The following is a 20,368-nucleotide window of genomic DNA, read 5'->3' as shown; positions in this document are numbered from 1 at the left end:
ACTGCATTCCAGCCTAGGCGACAGAGAGAGACTCTGTCTCAAAACAAAACAAAACAGAACAAAACAAAACAAAACAAAACAAAAACAGAGACCCTAGCAGGCAGACACACAGAAGCTGCTGGATGGCAAGAGGAACCCATCTGCAGAAGACGACAACAGGCTGGACATCGAGCATGTTCAGGGGAACATGCCTGTGGAAGAACACACACTGACAGACCAGTCCAATGAGGTGGAGTTTGGCCGGAGCAATCAGAGGAGAGCCCAGGCTGGGGAGCAGCCTGACTCCAGGGAAAATCCATTTCCCTTCTGGCCCCCGATCTGCTAAGAGCTACTTCTTAATCAAACCTTCCACTCATTCTCCAAGCCCTCATGTAATCCGATTCTTCTGATACACCAAGGTAAGAAACCCTGGGATACAGAAATCCCTCCCTCCTTGTGATAAGGAAGGAGGTCTAACTGAGCTAACACAAGCCGCCTATAGACGACTAAACTAAAAGAGCATACTGTAACATGCCCACTTGGGGCTTCAGTAGCTGTAAACACTCACCCCCTAGACACTGCCAAGGGGTTGGAGCCTGCCCGTCTGTATGTTCCCCTAGAGGTTTGAGCAGAAGAAGCGAGCCACACCCCCTTTGCACGCCCGGTGAGGGGGACAGGGGAAATTTTCCCATTTCAGTAAGATTTCTAATTTAATGCCCACATGCATAAAAATTAATATAAGGCTCACACTTCCTCTACATCAAACCCTTTTACAATAATTGTATGACTTGAACATCTCACATTTTTCCATAATTCCTTGAGATTTATCTGGAATTCTCTTTAAAATCCATGATCACCAGAAATAGGCACAAGTGCGTGATGAGGCTAAAACTAAGACATGTTGTGTTTGTCCTCTTGAAAATCTGTTCTTTAACACTATCAGCAATTGTATTTATATTACAAAAAGAAAGGAACATATTTTACCCTGCTTTAGAGGGTTCAAATACCTGGAATTTGATTCTGCACGATAGTGCTTTTACATATATTTTTATCTTCCTTTAACTTTTCTTTTGCTGAAAGAGAATTAAATATTTCAAAAATAGCAGCCCTGATCTTAAACAACTCTATTCTCAAATAGAACTTCTAACACAGCTAATCATTCTTTAATAGGTGTCAGGTTTTAAGATATTTCATAGGTCTCATTTTCTTACAGTCTAGTGAAACTCCATGTTCAGAGAATCACACCTTGTACAGAACCAATAAAAATGCTACATTAAAAATAAAAATATTTGCAAATGAATGTATTAATTGGTTGGAAAGTAAGGGCAAACCTAAAGTCTAAAAACTTCATGAAGCCAGGCGCGGTGGCTCACGCCTGTAATCCCAGCACTTTGGGAGGCTGAGGTGGGTGGATCACAAGGTCAGGAGATCGAGATTAACACGGTCAAACCCCATCTCTATTAAAAATACAAAAAAATTGGCAGGGTGTGGTGGCACGTGCCTGTAATCCCGGCTACTTGGGAGGCTGAGGGAGGAGAATCACTTGAACCCGGGAGGCAGAGGTTGTAGTGATCCGAGATTGCACCACTATATTCCAGCCTGGGCGACAGAGCGAGACTCCGTCTCAAAAACAAACAAACAAACAAACAAAAAACAAAACAAAACAAAAAAAATCTTCATGAATGCAGGACTCCAGAAAAGTAAACTAGCTGTGAAGATGGTATTCACCTTGCATACACTACATCTGTCAAACAGATAAACCTAGGTTTAGGCTTTAATGAACTTCAAGCAGGAGGTCAGACTGCAGAAGCCACATAAACTGTGATCTGCCTGAAAGAAAAGAGTCTTTGTGGGTTCACTAGCAACAAACAAATTTAAAAAGCTTAGAGAATGAAAAGATGGGTGAACTGTCTGTCTGGCCAACTTGGACAAACAGAAAATAGGAAAAAATATTCCTTGGGAATTCTTATGCGTAGGTCCACCTTCACCAAGTTTGGGGCAATACTACATCTGTTGCCTAAAGAGTATCCAAGCAAAAATAGTGTTTAAACTACAATTGTAGCAGAGATTTTAAAAAAAGATATGACAAGAATATTATGTGTAACATTGTACCAATAAATATAAAAACCCTAGTTAAATTGAACAAAACCCAGAGAAAAAAGTTACTAAAACTGACCCAAAAAGCAAATTTGGCTCTTTCCAAAACTATGAAAGAAATTAAATTAACAGAAAAAAAAAAAAGTCATCTATAACCAAAACATTATGCCTAGCTAGTTTTACAGGTAAATTGTACCTAATATAGAAGAAAAAAAAATTCTAATTTTACATAAAATATTTGAGGGAACAAACAAGAAGTAATGCTCCTGATTCTGTAAGGTTAAGATTATTGATTTTAAAACCAGAATATGACACCACAAGAGAGAAACTGACCATCACTCAGAAACATAGATGAAAAATAAATGTAGAAGAAAATGGAAATAATACATTATAACCAATTCCTGAGATTAATCTAGGAATGCAAAATAGGTTCAACATTAGAAAATCTATTAATATAATTCATCAAAGTAAGAGACTGAGGAAAACCTACTGTCATCCATATTAATTCATAAAATAGTTCTTAAACTAGAAATGAGGAAAACTCTACTGATAAAAGTTACCTACAGAAAAATCTGTAAGTACAAAAAATCAATGGTGAAAAAAACAAAAACCATTTTTTAAACAAAAAATAAGGAGAAGTATAGGGAAAGGTCCTCAAAGACACTGGTAATATTCCTTTAATAAGCTACAGAATAGATATTTTAGTAGTATTCCTTAAACTATATAAATATGATGTATATGCATACTTGTATGAATATGAATGATACATTTCATAAATATTTAATAGAAGTAAAGAAATGTTAGGTCACCTTTTTTTTTTTTTTTTTTTTTTTTTTTTGAGAGGGAGTCTCGCTCTGTTGCCCAGGCTGGAGTGCAGTGGCACAGTCTCAGATCACTGCAACCTCCACCTCCTGGGTTCAAGCAGTTTTTCTGCCTCAGGCTCCTGAGTAGCTGGGACTACAGGTGCCTGCCACCATGCCCAGATAATTTTTGTATTTTTAGTACAGATGGGGTTTCACCATATTGGCCAGGCTGGTCGCGAACTCCTGATCTCCTGATCCACCCACCTCGGCCTCCCAGAGTGTTGGGATTACAGGCGTTAGCCACTGTGCCCGGCCTAGGGCTTTTTTTTTTTTTTGAGACAGAGTCTTACTCTGTCACCTAGGCTGGAGTGCAGTGGCACCATCTCGGCTCGCTGCAACCTCCACCTCCCGGGTTCAAGAGATTCTCCTGCCTCAGTCTCACGATAGAACTACAGGCATGTGCCACCATGCCCAGCTAATTTTTCTGTGTTTTTAGTAGAAATGGGGTTTCACCATGTTGGCCAGGAAGGTCTTGAGCTCCTGACCTCGTGATCCACCCACTTTGGCCTCCCAAAGTGCTGAGATTACAGGTGTGAGCCACCGCGCCCAGCCTAGGACATTTTTAAGAAACACAAAACTACGGAAATCAGAAAAATTTAACTTCATGCTTAATCATATGCTAGTCTCAAGTATTTTAGCACATAAACCCCGATAAATATAATCTAAGGTAACTCTAATTTTAAGGTTTGAATGTTTTCAAAAGCCCATAAAGATTCTAAAATTTTGTTGTGGGTAATTTCAAAATCTTAGGAGTCAGCAATATGGCACCCACTTCATCTATAATACATCTTAGGACCATTTGCACTGAGTCTGTTGTGGTCTGGATTTTCTTCCTGCCCCACAAAACTGTACTTACAATCATTAGAGCCGGACAACAGGAAAACATTTCTGTGCCAATTCAATGTTGTTTTTATTTTTAGTTTTTTGAGACAGAGTTGAGACGGAGTCTCACTCTGTCACCGAGGCTGGAGTGCAGTGGCACAATCTCGGCTAACTGTAAGCTCCACATGCCCAGTTCAGGCAATTATCCTGCCTGAGCCTCCCGAGTAGCTGGGACTATAGGTACACACCACCATGCCAGCTAATTTTTTTTTGTATTCTTAGTAGAGACAGGGTTTCACCATGCTAGCCAGGCTGGTCTCGAACTCCTGACCTTGTGATCTGCCCGACTTGACCTTCCGAAGTGCTGGGATTACAGGTACGAGCCACCACACCTGGCCCCAATTCATTCTTAAAGGCATCTGAACTTCTGCAACTCCCCCATCCCACATGGAAAACAACCATACTTCATTTGTGCAAGAATCAAATATTTAAAATGGGCCTTAATTTAACAATTGAGTAAATGTAAATCTGCTTTTAAAAAATATTTTAGTCTAGTTCAATCAATGAGATACCTTCCTTTTATTCTTGCCAGCCCTGTTGTTTATCTATTTTTTTCTACTCAATAGAGAAGAGATGGACTAAGAAGACAAAACACGTAATTTCCTTATGGAAACCAGATTTAACTTCCTGCTATTTATCTCTCAATCAGCCTTTATTGGTGGGATGCTTTTAGCTAGTTTCTCTTACCAAGGCTCTCTGGTAAAAATGAAAAGCTGTGTTTTACAGTGCAACTCAGGCCAGTCAGTTTCAACAAAATACTATAGTGGTTTTCCTTCTTAACTGGTAAATTTCTTTCTTCTTGTTTTTTTTTTTGTTTGTTTTTTGAGACAAAGTCTTGCTCTTGTCCCCCGGCTGAAGTGCAATGGCGAGATCTCGAATCACTGCAACCTCCCCCTCCCGGGTTCAAGCAGTTCTCCTGCCTCAGACTCCCTAGCAGTTGGGATTACAGGCGCCCGCCACCACGCCTGGCTAAGTTTTGTATTTTTGGTAGAGATGGGGTTTCACCATGTTGGCCAGGCTAGTCTCGAACTCCTGACCTCATGTGATCTGCCTGCCTTGGCCTCCGAAAGTGCTGGGATTATAGACTTGAGCCACCATGTCTGGCCTTAACTGGTAAATTTCATGTTTTATAAAAATCTGAACCTCTGTTGAAAAATTTTTATCTTCCCTTGGACATATCGTGACAAATTATTGGTGAAATACAATAATAGAATTTGTTACACCATTTCAAAGCTAGCTGGTTAATCACAACTCATCATAGTTAAATACACTCAATTCGAGGTAAACAAAAGCTTAGACTATAAAATCCAAGGAAATAGTCAATTTTTACATGGCTTAGAGGCTTGGGTTTCACTTAAATTGTGAGTTATTTCCTAAATGATATTCCTACAAAATACTTGTTTCTTAAAATTTGATGCCATGTTAAATTGAAATAGAATCACCAATTTTGCAGCAATCTATAAAGGAAAAAAAAAATTGTCAAATGCTGCAAAACTGAAACAATTTTGACTCTCTTTTTCTTTTCTTTTTTTTTTTTTTTTTTTTTGAGACAGAGTTTTGCTCCTGTTGCCCAGGCTGTGGTGCAATGACGCGATCTCAGCTCACTGCAACCTCCGCCTCCTGGGTTCAAGGGATTCTCCTACCTCAGCCTCCTGAGTAGCTGGGAATACATGTGCCCGCCACCATGCCCGGCTAATTTTTGTATTTTTAGTAGAGACAGACTTTCAACATGTTGACAAGGATGGTCTCAATCTCCTGACCTCGTGATCTGCCCACCTCAGCCTCCCAAAGTGCTGGGATTACAGGCCTGAGCCACTGTGCCCGGCCATCTGTGTTTTTCCATATCTAAAGAGGTAATGTTTGTTATGTGCATTGGGGGAGTGAATGCAGACTGCTTGGATAATCACCTTGAAAGTTTCAAATATGTATATCATTTTACATACATCTTTTATATTTATCATTTCACATATTTACATTAAAAATGGGCGTTAAAAACAACCTTTAGCTCTTAAGTTTTTCTCAGATTCACTCTAAATTGTTCTTAACTATTTAAGAAATTGCTTCCAAACAATTAACCACCATAGTCAAATGTTTTTTAAATCAAATTGACATAGAGTTAATAAACCATTCTCAGAACCTATTTGATTTTGAATCTATAACTTAATTTTAAAATGCCTTTAGCACACCAGATGTGCTGCCATATATGCTACAATTCTTTTATGTTTTTGCGCTCACTGATCTGCTTATCTATAACTTTGTTAGCCTGGGATTATGATGTTAATTTATAAGGAAGTTTGCAAGAAGTTGGTTTTAGGGAAGAGAGGTGACCAGTTTGATAGGCCAGCAAATCACCCAGGTGGAAAAGGTCTTCATAGATAGGCAGTCACGGCGGAGAACTTAACTTAGAAATTCAATTGCATATTTATTGACTCCTACTATATACCAAACAATGTTGTAGATACTATAGGGAAGGGAAAATAAAGGCAGATTTTAGAAAGAAAAAAAAAAAAACAAAACTTGAAGACTGGATTATTTTAGGGAGGAGGCAAAAATCAGAAGACAGAAAGCTGTGGGAAATGGGAGAAAGATAGTCAAAACCAAGCAGTGGCTTAAAAGCTATGGTAACAGAGATCAATGGTGCCAAATACTACAGAGAATAGAGCCATATGGGGATTTAGAGGAAGCCACAGCAAAAAGGGTGATCACACATTTAACTGCTTTGTAATGAATCAAGAAAGTCTTTCGTTAAGCCAATACTAATCAATACAGCTTTAAAAATGAGTTGCTTTAAAGCTGGGTGGGGGAAACCCTTTCAAATATAATGTGGCTTGCTCATTAAGGCAGTCATCAGAGAAAATTTCCTTTTTCCTAAGCACAGAAATGCAAAGAGTCATTGTGAAATCAGCAAACTACAGTAATCAACTCTGTGTAGTATTTTCCTGACATTATCAACCACATAATGAGATAGGACTTGTGGTTTACATAGTCCAAATCAGCTATCATTTCTCCACTATCCAGATTTAAACCATAAATTAGCAGCACAGTCACTATGACAGGGTTTACTCATCGTCATTTGCATCCAATCAGTTAATGACTGGCAGCTGTCTACAGGACCCATTCCTGAAGGCAGCAGTTTTAATGCATACTGCTTCATGAGGCTTAAAATCATATTCCGTTAAAGCACATGGTAGACTGAAGTATTCTAGAATTTGCAAAGGCTTTCAAAGGAAGAAAAAAAAACCCTAACTCCATCTGTAATCTCAGAAAACCATACACAAGACCGGCTTTATAGGGTTTCTAATCTTTTACTTAGGTTCAAATAATGTATTAGACTAAGAAAATCTGCCTTAAGGAAGATTACTACCAGTCTCAAAATTGCTAAGGAAGTAACTGCAGCCAGAATTATTATTAACATCTTATAAAAAGAAAAAAAAAATAGGAAACCTGGATTGGAAGAGTTTTGCCTTGCATCAAAATGGAAGCATATGTCACACACAGATGCAGTCACACAATCTGAAACTAACTCCACTCCCAATTCTAACCCTCTCATGATAAAGCATCCCTCACTACTTGGCATATCAAAAGCATAATATTTCACACTTTTGGCTTATTTCATGCATGTACATTCTATCTGTAAACAGATCATGAACTCCTTAAAGAGAAGGGCTATGACTGTAATAATACTCAACATATCCATTACTGAATGCCTTTGCTCTACCAGGCACAGTCCTCATTGCAGCATCTATGGCATTTTTTAAAATGTAAAAATCTCCACCTTCTTGTGTTGTACATTCTGGTGTATGCTGACAACACGTTCATACAATGAACACATAATTATAGAAAATATAGTATGTCAAATAGTGATAAGTGCTAAGAGAAAAATGAAGCATGGAATGCTCGATAAGACAGAGGCGGAGGGGTGGCTGTAATTAATAGCAGGGCAGTCAATTTTACATAAAGCACCTTACTGATAATGCAACAGTTGATCAGAGACTTAAAAGAGGTGAGGGAGATCCCAGTGAGAATAACCAGGAAAACACATTCCAGGAAGAAGCAATGACAAGGGTAAAAGCTCTGCGGCAGGAGCTCACCTGGCATATAAAAGGTACATCAAAGAGGCCAGCAGGGCTGGAGTGGAGTAAGGGAAGGAAAGGCTGGTGAGTATGCACAGGGTCCTGAGACTGTGTGCATCTATATCTATCATATCTATAATCTATCTAGCTAGCTAGAGTTTTTAAAGCACAGAACTGTTCTAATTTTATTTTTATTCTTTCAACTTTTATTTTAGATTCCAAGGCTCTATGTGCAGGTTTGTTACAAAAGCATATTACATGAGACTGAGGCCTGGAGCACAACTGAACCGATCACACAGGAAGCGAGCACAGTACTCAATAAATAGTTTTTGAACCCTTGGCTCCCACCCTCCCCTCCCGCCACTGTTATGTGCCTTCAATTAGAGAGAAACTGGCAGTCAGAGAATAACTGGACACTGGAACGCCATGCCCTGACTCGTGTTTCCAAAAGGTCACCAGGGCTGCTGGTTAAGCATGGACTTTGAAGGTGAATAGAAGCAGGAGTTCAGCTCAGACATTAAACAATGTGAAGTTGTCACTCACATCATTAGAAAAAGAAAAAGCTAAACAGACTGAAAATCAATAACTTGTCTAGGAACCATCAGTGAACTGGGGTCGCAGGGCCAACCACCACCCTGAAAGCTAGAGAAAGACAAATCCAGAGAGACAGCAGAGGAGAGCTTACCTGGAGCAGAAGTTGCTGGAGACAGAAACTGTTAGAAACAATTGACTCGTCATTTGACAAGTTGCTGGAGGCTAAGCGTGAACTAGTTTTAGAATCAGAAACTCCTGACGTGGCAGTCTTAGGGGACTCCCATAATTTGGGGAGTTTTCCCTCCCAGGACCTCAACAGAGTCTCATTGGGAAGAGCCAAGAAAGATGTTCTCCTGGCTCCAGCAGTGGGAGAAGAATAAACCTTATGAAATATACCCAGAGCATTTGTCATGACAAAAGACCACGAACTCGATAAGGGAAAGATCTTAGCCTTGTCCCAGAGCTGTGGGGGAAAAGTCATTCCTCTCAACTCAGGCCCCTCTAGCCTTCCTGTCTCTACTGGAGTGGGAAGCAAGGAAATATAAGAAACACCTGTGAAGGTGGTAGCCCAGAGAGGCGAAGATTTAGTCATAAAATAGTAGAACATTTTCCCTCCCCAACACCAACAGAGCTGCAGTATAATAATAGCTGATTGCAGCTGAAATAGATGCAAAACAGAGTCTGTGGGAAAGCCCACAGACAGCTGGGAAGACCAAAAACAAGGCCACCAGAGGAATGTGACATCTCTGGCACCCACGGCTATAGCAAAATACAGTCCAACTCCTAACCAGATTTACAGAAAATCTCACAAGAAAGCCTATTCACCTCATTTCTTATTACCCAATACATCATATCTGAGTTGAAAGAAAAAAGTACAAGACATGCTAAAAGGCAAGAAATACAAACTGGGAGGTGAGGTGAGAGTCTTTTACTAACATTACAGATAAGGCCTATAATCCCAGCACTTTGGGAGGCCGAGGCGGGTGGATCACGAGGTCAGGAGTTTGAGACCAGCCTGGCCAGTATAGTGAAACCCGTCTCTACTAAAAACACAAAAATTATCTGGGCACGGTGGCACGTGCCTGTAGTCCTAGCTACTTCGGAGGCTGAGGCCGGTGAATTGCTTGAACCTGGGAGGCAGAGGTTGTGGTGAGCCAAGATTGCACCCCTGCACTCCAGCCTGGGCAACAGAGCGAGACTCTCTCTCAAAAAAAAAAAAAAAAATATATATATATATATATATATTTATATTTATATTTATATAGATATAGATAAAAGTATATATATATAGATAAAAGATGGTGGCCCCTGGGCCATGATGCCGACAGTGATGGTGGTAAAAAGTGGTCAAGCTCTGGATGTATTTTTACAAACAGCAGAGAGGATCTGCTGATGGAATGGATGTGAGCTGCGAAGGGAAAAGAGGAGGTAGGGATGACTTCAGAATTCTCAGCCAGAGCTGCTGGGGAAATTGAGATTCCATCAACTGAGATGGTAAAGCCTGCAAGTAAAGCAGTTGACTGGGCCACGAGTGGGGTGGGGGTTTTCAGGAACTCAGTGTTTGATGTCTGAAAGAACTTCTTACGATAGTGGGCAGTTGTACATTTATTTAGCTAATGATATTTTGGAGTGCCTAAATTCTGCAGCACTTCTTAAGTATTAGGATGGACACCTGAAAATATTGGAAACCAAGGAAATGTTTAATAATTGTTTTACTTAGTGAATGGAAAAATAAATGATCAAACATTCTAACTATGTACCAAAATATCTTATTTAGAATCTTAACCGTCAGCAAAACTACCAGCTAATGCTGGAAAATACCTAAGCGTTACAAAACGTTTTCACTTATTCTGACTGCTACTTATACCCTAGCATCTGAATATTTGCCCGCTCCTTTTTGCAGTGTAATAAAATCTGGCTGGGTACTTGGCTTCCCAGAATAAAGATAACATTTCCCAGCCTTCCTTGGAGGTTGGTGTGCCCAATGGTCTGTGAGCAAGCATGGTGTGTGCAATTTCTGCAAAATGCTCTCAGATTGGGCACACCCGCCATTTGCCCTTTCTCCCTCTCTTGCTGTCAGCTGAAGGGCTGATGTGATAATGAGCCATCTTGGACCATGAGGACAGGGTGACACCACTGAGATGGCAAGGGAATAAAAGAGAAAGAGCTTGGATCCTGAAAACCCATGGCGCCATCTTATCAGCTCTGTGTTTGCACATACTTAGATTGCTACATGAAAGAATAAAGCTTCTATCTTACTTAAGCCACTTTTGTCTTGGCTTTTTGTAACAGCAGCTTAGCCTGAAACTTAATAAATTTAATAAACCCTCAGAACATCACTGTGATGCAAATAATAGGCCAAGAATTTGTTTTCAATTCTCTATTATATATGTTTTAAACAGCAGGAAAATATATTGGCAACATAGGCTTGTTCTATATCCTTACATCTACCAGTGCAGAAAAACTAGCTGATAAGTATTCTGCAAAAAATAATTATAACAATTTTTCCAACAAGATTTAGGTCCGGGCATTCAATAAACTGTGATGTACTCGACACCTAGAAAAAGCCACATGGTAATGATTTTTCACAGAGAATTGAGAAATGACATGCTACATAGTAGCTCAACTTTAATGCTTCAACTTCCCATTAAAATCCCTGCAATTTATTAAACAGTGTAAGTACCAGCAATTAGTTCCTTAAAGAAATGTGTAGTTGCTCACTGAATTCTTGACTTAATTTGTGCCCATCAGACAAGCATGCCAAAGTAGTTTTTGGAGTATCTAGGTCTTTAGATATATACCTATTAGCAGGCCATTTTCATATTCTGGAACAGTTTTACACCTTCTTTTAATCATGGTATAGAATTGTGTTGGAAAGAATAGAAAAATGCCAATTCAAATGCTATATAAGCGAACATAATTTAAAGAATAAAAATAGGCTAGGTGCGGTGGCCCACGCCTATAATCCCAGCACTTTGGGAGGCCGAGGCGGGCGGATCATCTGAGTTCGGGAGTTCGAGACCAGTCTGACCAACATGAAGAAACCCCGTCTCTACTAAAAATACAAAATTTGCCGGGCATGGTGGCGCATGCCTGTAATCCCAGCTACTCAGGAAGGCTGAGGCAGGAGCATCGCTTCAACCCGGGAGGTGGAGGTTGTGGTGAGACAAGATCGTGCCACTGCACCCCAGCCTGGGCAACAAGAGCGAAATTCAGTCTCAAAGAAAACAAAAAACAAACAAACAAAAAGAATAAAAATAGGCCAGGCATGGTGGCTTGCACCTGTAATCCCAGCACTTTAGGAGGCTGAGACAGGCAGATCATCTAAGGTCAGGAGTCGAGACCAGCCTGGCTAACGTGGGGAAACCCCATCTCTACTAAAAATACAAAAATTAGCCAGGTGTGGTGGCAGGCGCCTGTAATATCAGTGCCTCTGGAGTCTGGGGCAGCAGAATTACTTGAACCCAGGAGGTGGAGGTTGCAGTGAGTTGAGATCAAGCCATCGCACCCCAGCCTGGGCAACAAAGCAAGACCCCATCTCAAAAAAGAATAAAAATGGCTTATGAAGAACAAGACTCTTTAACACTATTTACTATGATATATTTCTGCACTAAAAATTTACATCTATTTTAATTTAATTGTCCTCTAGCTTCCAATACATTTAATTGCCTAGAGTCATCCATTGTCATAGTTTTTGACTTTTTTATTTTAAAGGAAACTACTTTCTATTCTATCAGTTCTGAGATGTGCTCAAGTAATTTTCTAAATCAAAAGCAATCATGAGTGGTATAATCAAAACTCTCATTATATAGTGAAAAGTTTGTTTCTCTAAGTGACTTAAGAACCCAAGTGAAAACCTGCTAACTGCTTGGCAACATTCAGATAATTTAGCCTCTGTGCAGCCCAAGGTGACTCACACCTGAATGTGTACACACTGACATCTAGAGACATACTTTCAGGATTCAGAGGGAGTGAAATCTCCAAATCTTTTAAAGGTTTCAATGAAAGTCTTGTATTTCTTCAGGCGATGCTTGGAAAATAGAAAAGCTCAAGTATACTTATGTGGGATAGCCTGACTTTTATTATATGATAAAAGAGCCGTCCCCATCAGTATTTTAAAATGTGAAAACCAAGCTCTTTTCTAAATTCTTGGAATAGTCAATATTGTTTACACAATAGGAGCTCTAATTCTTCTGGACAAACATAGTCAGAAACACAGGAAACTATTTTCTTATTCCAAGAAAGGAATACTGGGTATGTCTCTAAATTGGTTATATGGCGTATCTCCTTAAAAAAAGAAAAAGAATGAAAGATACGGGTCTGCACAAAAGGACCTCTTCCTCCTTAATACTGTGTCTTAAGCAGCAAAGACATAAAGACGCTGCAAGTGTAAACTAACCAGACAAAAGCATAAAAGAAAAGATTACCTTTAGCTGGGTTTACTTTTATCCCTGATCTATACAGCATTTCCTCGTTCTGCCAGTCTCCATTCCTGATCGCAGTCTTGAGTCCATAAAAAACAATTAGTGTAGCTGTAGCATAAAAAATCAAGCTCTTGAGGAACCGCTTTTGGACTTTGACATAAAGGGCTCTAGCACCCACTGTAATCAGCAGGCAGAAGCCCATACTAGGAATATATAATACTCGCTCTGCAATTACAAAGCCGACATAGAAAAACAGGTTCGTGGCAGGAACAAAGGGTATGATTAACAAAGATAAAGACAGAACAACAATGTTCTCCGTAGAAGGAAGCTGGGTTCTCTGTGATACATCGTTGTTAATGCCATTTTCTACTTTGGATGCAAAGCTGGACTTAGTTTCTGAGTTCTGGTACTCCACATCTGAAAGGCAGCTATGTCCGTTTGCATTCTGCTTGCCATTTGTTACAGTTTTCCCATTGCATTCTCTGTCTACGCTCGGGCTCTTCAAACCATAGTAGGCAAGGAGGAGGAGTCCAGTATAGAAGGCCACAGTGTGTAGGTTTCTCCAGTCACAAACTGTTTTGAGCAGAGGCACAGCATCCATCGACCAATCAAAACTGAGGGTATCTGGGCATAGCAACAGCCAGAGGTTCTTGGTTGGCAAGTAGAAGAAGGTGAGCGTGCGGGTGAGGAGGCTGTCTGAATCAGCAGCGGGATTGTCCGAGTTGGAAAAGCTTGGTGGTTTGTTTCCCATCCAGTATAACCGGGCACCCAAAAGGGAGGACCCCCAGAAAGTTAACAAACTAATGCTGAGGAAAAGCGACAAGTTCTTCCTCTGAAACCAAAAGAGAGAAGGGAAAAATTAAGATCATTATCAGCACAGCATAGGAACACTCAACACTTAGAGATCAAATACATTTTTAAATGGACAGTTAAAAACAGATGATGTCTCCAAAACATGACTTCATGTCCATCACCTTTCAAGCATGCCTAGAGAAATTTTAATCTCCAAAAAAACCTGAAGGTGGAATCGTAGTTTGTATATATTTTTTGATTATCTTTTCTTAATTTTTCTCTCTAAAATACCAATAATCAAAGCTTCAATTTCGTGACCTCTACAAAGTGGGTTCAATATATTTATTTCCCTCTTAGAATTCGTGTTGGGTCACAATGAGACCACAATGTAAAGTACTTAGCACTCTGCATAAGATATAGAAGGCACCTAATAACTGTTGTCTTTCATTTTATCGTAGTTTAGATTTTGAAGAAAAACAAAAAGCAGCCATGTCAAAAAATATGTGGCATGGCAGGACTCTTGTGCTTGTCTCTAAGGGAGTAAAGGCATGAAGCTATGTCTGTCTAAGTCAGTCCCCAATTCATTGTCTTAAAGAATTATGTCCTTGCTGGCCGGGCGCGGTGGCTCAAGCCTGTAATCCCAGCACTTTGGGAGGCTAAGACGGGCGGATCACGAGGTCAGGAGATCGAGACCATCCTGGATAACCCGGTGAAACCCCGTCTCTACAAAAAATACAAAAAATTAGCCGGGCGAGGTGGCGGATGCCTGTAGTCCCAGCTACTCAGGAGGCTAAGGCAGGAGAATGGCGTGAACCTGGGAGGCGGAGCTTGCAGTGAGCTGAGATCCGGCCACTGCTCTCCAGCCTGGGCTACAGAGCGAGACTCTGTCTCAAAAAAAAAAAAAAAAGAATTCTGTCCTTGCAAAATTTATAAACCAGGCTTTCATCTGCTGCCCCATATTGTCACTGATATCAGTGATATTCAACATTCAAAAACACTCCTCATGAATCCCAAATTTTTCATGTTGATGACAGCTTTTAAAAATAAAATTACTTTAGGCTGGGCAGAGTGGCTCACCCCTGTAGTCCCAGTAATTTAGGAGGCCAAGGTGGGTGGATCACTTAAGGCCAGGAGTCCAGACCAGTCTGGCAAACGTGGTGAAACCCCATCTCTACTAAAACAAACAAACAACAACAACAAAAAACCATTACCGGGCATAGTGGTGTGCACCTGTAGTCCCAGTTACTCAGGAGGCTGAGGCAGGAGTATAGCTTGAACCCAGGAGAAAGAGGCTGCAGTGAGCTGAGACTGCACCACTGCACTCTAGCCTGGGCAACAGAGTGAGACTCTGACTCAAATAAAAAATAAAATAAAATGACTTCTTTAATAATGAACTAACTTACTTCAAGAGAATGACAAAAAATTGTGAGAGGAGGGTCAAAGGACATCATGTTAAGGCTAATTTTCTGGCAAAGTCCTTCACCCCCAGCAAGAACTTAGGTGACGTCTAAAAATCTAAGTCCTAAAGAGGCAGAGTGGGGAGGGTTAAAATAGGCACCATATCCCAACCTTAATGGTTCAAAGGTAAGGCCATTCTTTACAGCAAACATCCAGCGTTGTATAGAATTGTCTCACTCAATGACATTCAGAAGGGGCTTTAGAATCTTACAAAGGATACACCAAATATTTAGTTTAAAAAACAACCCACAGAAAGCAATATATTTTAAGCATATACAACTTCTATGAAAACAATGTCTACATATTGGATACAACTGCCTCACTGGACTCTGCTCCTCAGACTCCTCCTCCACACCAACCCTGATCACTGGAAGCCACAGCACTACTCGTGAATGCTCTTTTCCACTCTACCTTCAACCTAATGATCCTCAACAAGGTTCATGATTTTAAACGTCGTTAATGTACGCTAATGACTGTACCTTCACCCTCCCTCACCTCCATAGGCAATTATTCAGTTGCCTACTGGGCATATTCACTTAGGTACCTCAAACTCAACATACCCTAAATATAACTCCTGACTTCATACTTCCCCAAAGGAAATAAAACAGTTCCTCCTCCAATCATTGTCACCATCAGGAAATAGTAATAGTGTATAACCAGTTTCTTCTTCACAGCCTCTTTCCTTCCCTCCACATTCTACTCATTACCAAGTCTTCACAACTTTCACGTCCAAATATATCCTGAATCTGTCCTTTTTCTCTCCATCTCTTCTATCATCACTAGTCCCAAGTGCCAACACTGGGATTCCTACAATAATCTCCTCCTAACTGGTGACCCTGTCCTTCTTAACACAAATTCTTTTATTCCCTAATTTTAAACTCAGATCTTACTTTTAAGATCTTAGAAGTTTTTATATCTCTAACAAAACAGAAAGTTTGTGATTCATTTAGGGTTCCCTTACCAATTTTTAGCAATATGTCCATTTTTACATTTCAAAAGTATTAAAGTTTTTTTTTAATCTAAAAGGAGGTAATTCTGAGTATAAAATAAGATAAACAAAATAATAGGTGGTTAGAAGTTAAAATTTTAACATAAGGAAAACGAGAAACAGCAACCAGATGGAAATCAGACAATTTTAAGAGGTGGAATTATTAATATCAGATACAGTAATGCCAAATTCACAGCATTAACTTCATTGTTTTGAAAACATCCTTGTCAAACGTTGGATTAAGATTAATTCACGTAATGTTATATGGAATTTTTAATAGTAGAGGGAGTAATATCACATTCTGCCTCACCAATCTAACTTTTTTTTTTTTTTTAAATGGAGCCTCGCTCTGTCGTCAGGCTGAAGTGCAGTGGTGTGATCTCAGCTCACTGTAACCTCTGCCTCCCGGGTTCAAGTGATCCTCGTGCCTCAGCTTCACAACTAGCTGGGACTACAGGCGCGTGCCACCACGCCCAGCTAATTTTTTGTATTTTTAGTAGAGACGGGGTTGCACCATGTTGGCCAGGATGGTCTCGATCTCTTGACCTCGTGATCCGCCTGCCTCAGCCTCCCAAAGTGCTGGGATTACAGGCGTGAGCCACTGTGACCAGCCCACCAATCTAACTTTTAAACTGGTGAAATGAAATACTTCAAAGCCTCATTATCATCTAAGAATAACTTTGCAAACGATTCCATTGTTCCTCTGAAATTCTACCCACCAATAATTCTAAAAGTTCTTGATTTTAGAAAAAAACCCCACAAAACTATGCTTAAGAACTTGTAATAACTTGATTGATCAATCATATAATTGAATACTCTTAGATTATACAAGTGAGAAACACCGTTTGGCAAAGATAAATGAGACAAGGTATCATGGATAAAGAAGACGAACCTTGAAAGACAACTGAATTGTGAATTTGTACCGAAAGCTCATTTTTAAAATGTGTCTAAGACCATTCCATTATAATATCTTGTGGTGGGAGTGATTGGGGATGTGGAGAGGAAGAGAGAAAGCATTACAAAAACAGCTGTAATCAGGCAAGAAGAAAAGCCAAGGGATAGGAGAGCCACATGAAGGAGGAAACATGGTCAGATTTCTTTGCTAGTCATTAAAATCCAGAAGAAGTTAACCTTAACAGTGACGTAATTCTATTTTATTTCTAAAGACAGAAATATCATAACAAGGCAAAACTACTTTATTCATTAATTTTTCATAAAAGTATCTCTAATAATTTGTTATAGCTTAATAATTATCTGAGATTCCAGATGTGGTCCTATTATTGCATTTACTATGCTAAAAGAAAAGTTAAATACAATGGACTATAAAGATATGAATAATGAAAACTATTCAATGTTAAATATTATGTCTAAGTACTGAGAAAATGAAAATGACATAAAGACAAGAAAACGGAAGTAATAAAATGCTAACAAACATTAATTTATGTAGTACTTCACATATTTAAAGTATCTTCATATATCCATCATTTGAACAACTGACATAGTCACTAAAATCAAAAGATACTACTGTTCTGAAGTCAAACACTTTCATATACTTATTCTAACTTAATGGTGAGTTCTGTAAGGATGAAATAAAGGACTCGCTCTTTTATTTATTTATTTTTGAGACAGGGTCTTGCTGTCTCACCCAGGCTGGAGTGTAGTGGTACAATCATGGCTTACTGCAGCCTCAACCTCTTGGCCTCAAGTGATCCACCCACCTCAGCCTCCCGAAAAGCTGGGACCACAGGTGTGTGTATGTGTATTTTTTTGTAGATGGTGTTTTGCCATGTTGCCCAGGCTGATAAGTGACACTCTTAAAGGGAAACTAAACCAATAAGTAAAGTTGATTTTAAAATGTTTAAAGTAGAAGAGTTTCTAAAGTGTTGTGATTTGCTACGACTTTTAAAGTATCAGCCAAAGCACATGTTCACCTATGTAACAAACCTGTACATGCTGCACATGTACCCAGGAACTTAAAATAAAAATAAAAATTAAAAAAGTATAAGCCAAAGTATGAAACTGCAATTTTCAAGTGTCTGTGATGCTTTCTCATAGAATTTTATTAAAAATTGTCAACTAGTTTGGGCGTCATGGCTCATGCCTATAATCCCAGCACTTGGGGAGGCTGAGGCGGGCGGATCACCTGAGGTCGGGAACTCGAGACCAGCGTGACCAACAGAGAGAAACCCTGTCTCTACTAAAAATACAAAATTAGCCAGGCGTGGTGGCACATGCCTGTAATCCCAGCTACTCAGGAGGCTGAGGCAGGAGAATCGCTTGAACCCAGGAGGCGGAGGTTGCAGTGAGCCGAGATCGCATCGTTGCACTCCAGCCTGGGCAACAAGAGCCAAACTTCGTCTCCAAAAAAAAAAAACTCTCTTCGAATCCAATTTTTAATAAAACATCTCAACTGTTCTTGTGGAGATGGCCTTAAAACAAGATAAAAGAAAGCATGGAAAATATTTCATTTCTAATTTAGTCCCTGTGCTATGGTTTATGGATTAAATCAAATTAGCAAAGTTTTACTGAGCTGCTACTAGGAGTCGAAGTCAAGTGACCCTATAATTTACCTTAGCATTTCTGTTTGCGTAGCTTGGTGTATCAAACTGACCTAACATTTGTGTTTCTTAGATGCAAGTATAGATAAGGCATGAATCTCCCAATGCATTGCCACCAAAGACTTGCAAGCTAAAACTAGCAAAAATTCAAACAAAGAAGATAAGACTTCAAAGTGTGGGATATTTAAACACTAGTTAAGTGCAATCTTTGTTAGGGAGCATTAGAAAAGGATTGCAATTTAGTAGCTAAAACTATTAGTTCATTCAACTTATCATTAATGTTGCAGGCACTCTTCTATACACTGGATACGAACTTGTCATTAAAAAAAAAAAAGAGAGAGAGACCCTGTGTGTTCTTGGAGCTTTACACATTCTACTACTCTGTCCAGAAAACCACTTTCAGAGGAAAAGAGTCATAATGGCTTAAAGGATAGTTTTCAAACCTGAAGGTCCATCATTACCAATTATGAGCTTTTAGAAAAACTAATGCCCCAGTCCAAGTAAAATCTCATAGGTGATTCTAATGCAGCCAAAGTTGAGTGTCACTGCATATTTGTACAACTCTAATTCTTAGTACCGATATTAAAAATGTTGTTGGACTCTTGTTTCACAAAGTTTTAAGGTATATTTGCCTCACTGTAAATGAGTAAACCATAACAAAACATAAATAATACTCCTTCTCAGGCTCTAGGATAAACTGAATTCTTAGTACAATAAAAGAGTATCACAAAGGCCAGACTACAAAGGAGTTCAGAACCCAAGGTTAAAATATTCAAGTATTGCTACAACATGCAGAAGACAGGATTTGTTCCCAGAATGTTAGGGGAAAAAATTTCTTAAATATGAGCCACCAAAGGCAAACAACCCAATTGAAAAAAAATGAATTAATAATATAGCCAGGAAATTCAGGGAAAAGACAAATAACCATAAAAATCTGAAAAGATAATCTCATGGGTTAATACCAATTAAGATTTAAGTGAAGCCGAGCGCGGTGGCTCAAGCCTGTAATCCCAGCACTTTGGGAGGCCGAGAGGGGCGGATCACGAGGTCAGGAGATCGAGACTATCCTGGCTAACATGGTGAAACCCCGTCTCTACTAAAAATACAAAAAACTAGCCGGGCGCAGTGGCGGGCGCCTGTAGTCCCAGCTTCTAGGGAGGCTGAGGCAGGAGAATGGCGTGAACCCAGGAGGCAGAGCTTGCAGTGAGCTGAGATCTGGCCACTGCACTCCAGCCTGGGCGATAGAGCGAGACTCCGTCTCAAAAAAAAAAAAAAGATTAAAGTGAAATGAATATAAGTTAAATAAAGTGCAAAACTAAAGAAACAGCCTTCACAGATATTGTTCTGGAACAGGTAGAATCACATATTGTTGGGGAAATATAAATTGTACAGCTATGCAAAGGAAAGTACACAATAAAATTAATAGTTTGTATCATGTATGACTTGGTAATCTGTAGTTACCTACATTCTAACAAAACCTCTAAGATACAAGGATACTTAGCATTGTTTATAAATGAAAAAACAGAAATAGATACAAATTTAAATATGGTAATAAAAAAATCATGGTATATCCATATGTCTGAATCCATATGGCAAATAAAAAAAAATTACATACATTACAAAGAGATATATTTATGCATATATATCAACATAACATTATGTAGCAGTGAACCAAATCATTATGTAACAGCATGACTGGTGAAAAATCATGTTGCAAAAT

At 39.4% G+C, this 20,368-nt stretch overlaps 1 protein-coding gene across 4 annotated transcripts in view; it reads right to left on the bottom strand.

The window, feature by feature from the left end:
* TMTC2 (transmembrane O-mannosyltransferase targeting cadherins 2) overlaps nt 1-20,368 on the bottom strand; it is a 455,593-nt gene that overhangs the window by 233,564 nt on the left and 201,661 nt on the right. For all 4 annotated transcript variants that reach the window (XM_074007499.1, XM_005571660.4, XM_065524634.1 and 1 more), the window contains one exon: nt 12,856-13,684. In XM_074007499.1, coding sequence (XP_073863600.1) covers nt 12,856-13,603 — 748 coding nt within the window. In that variant the 5' untranslated portion in view covers nt 13,604-13,684. The remainder of the gene's footprint in view (nt 1-12,855; nt 13,685-20,368) is intronic.

The sequence above is a fragment of the Macaca fascicularis genome, chromosome 11 (assembly GCF_037993035.2).
Source record: "Macaca fascicularis isolate 582-1 chromosome 11, T2T-MFA8v1.1".
NCBI lineage: Eukaryota > Metazoa > Chordata > Mammalia > Primates > Cercopithecidae > Macaca > Macaca fascicularis.
Note: the sequence above shows the minus strand (reverse complement) of the source record. Positions and strands in the feature narration are given on the sequence as shown.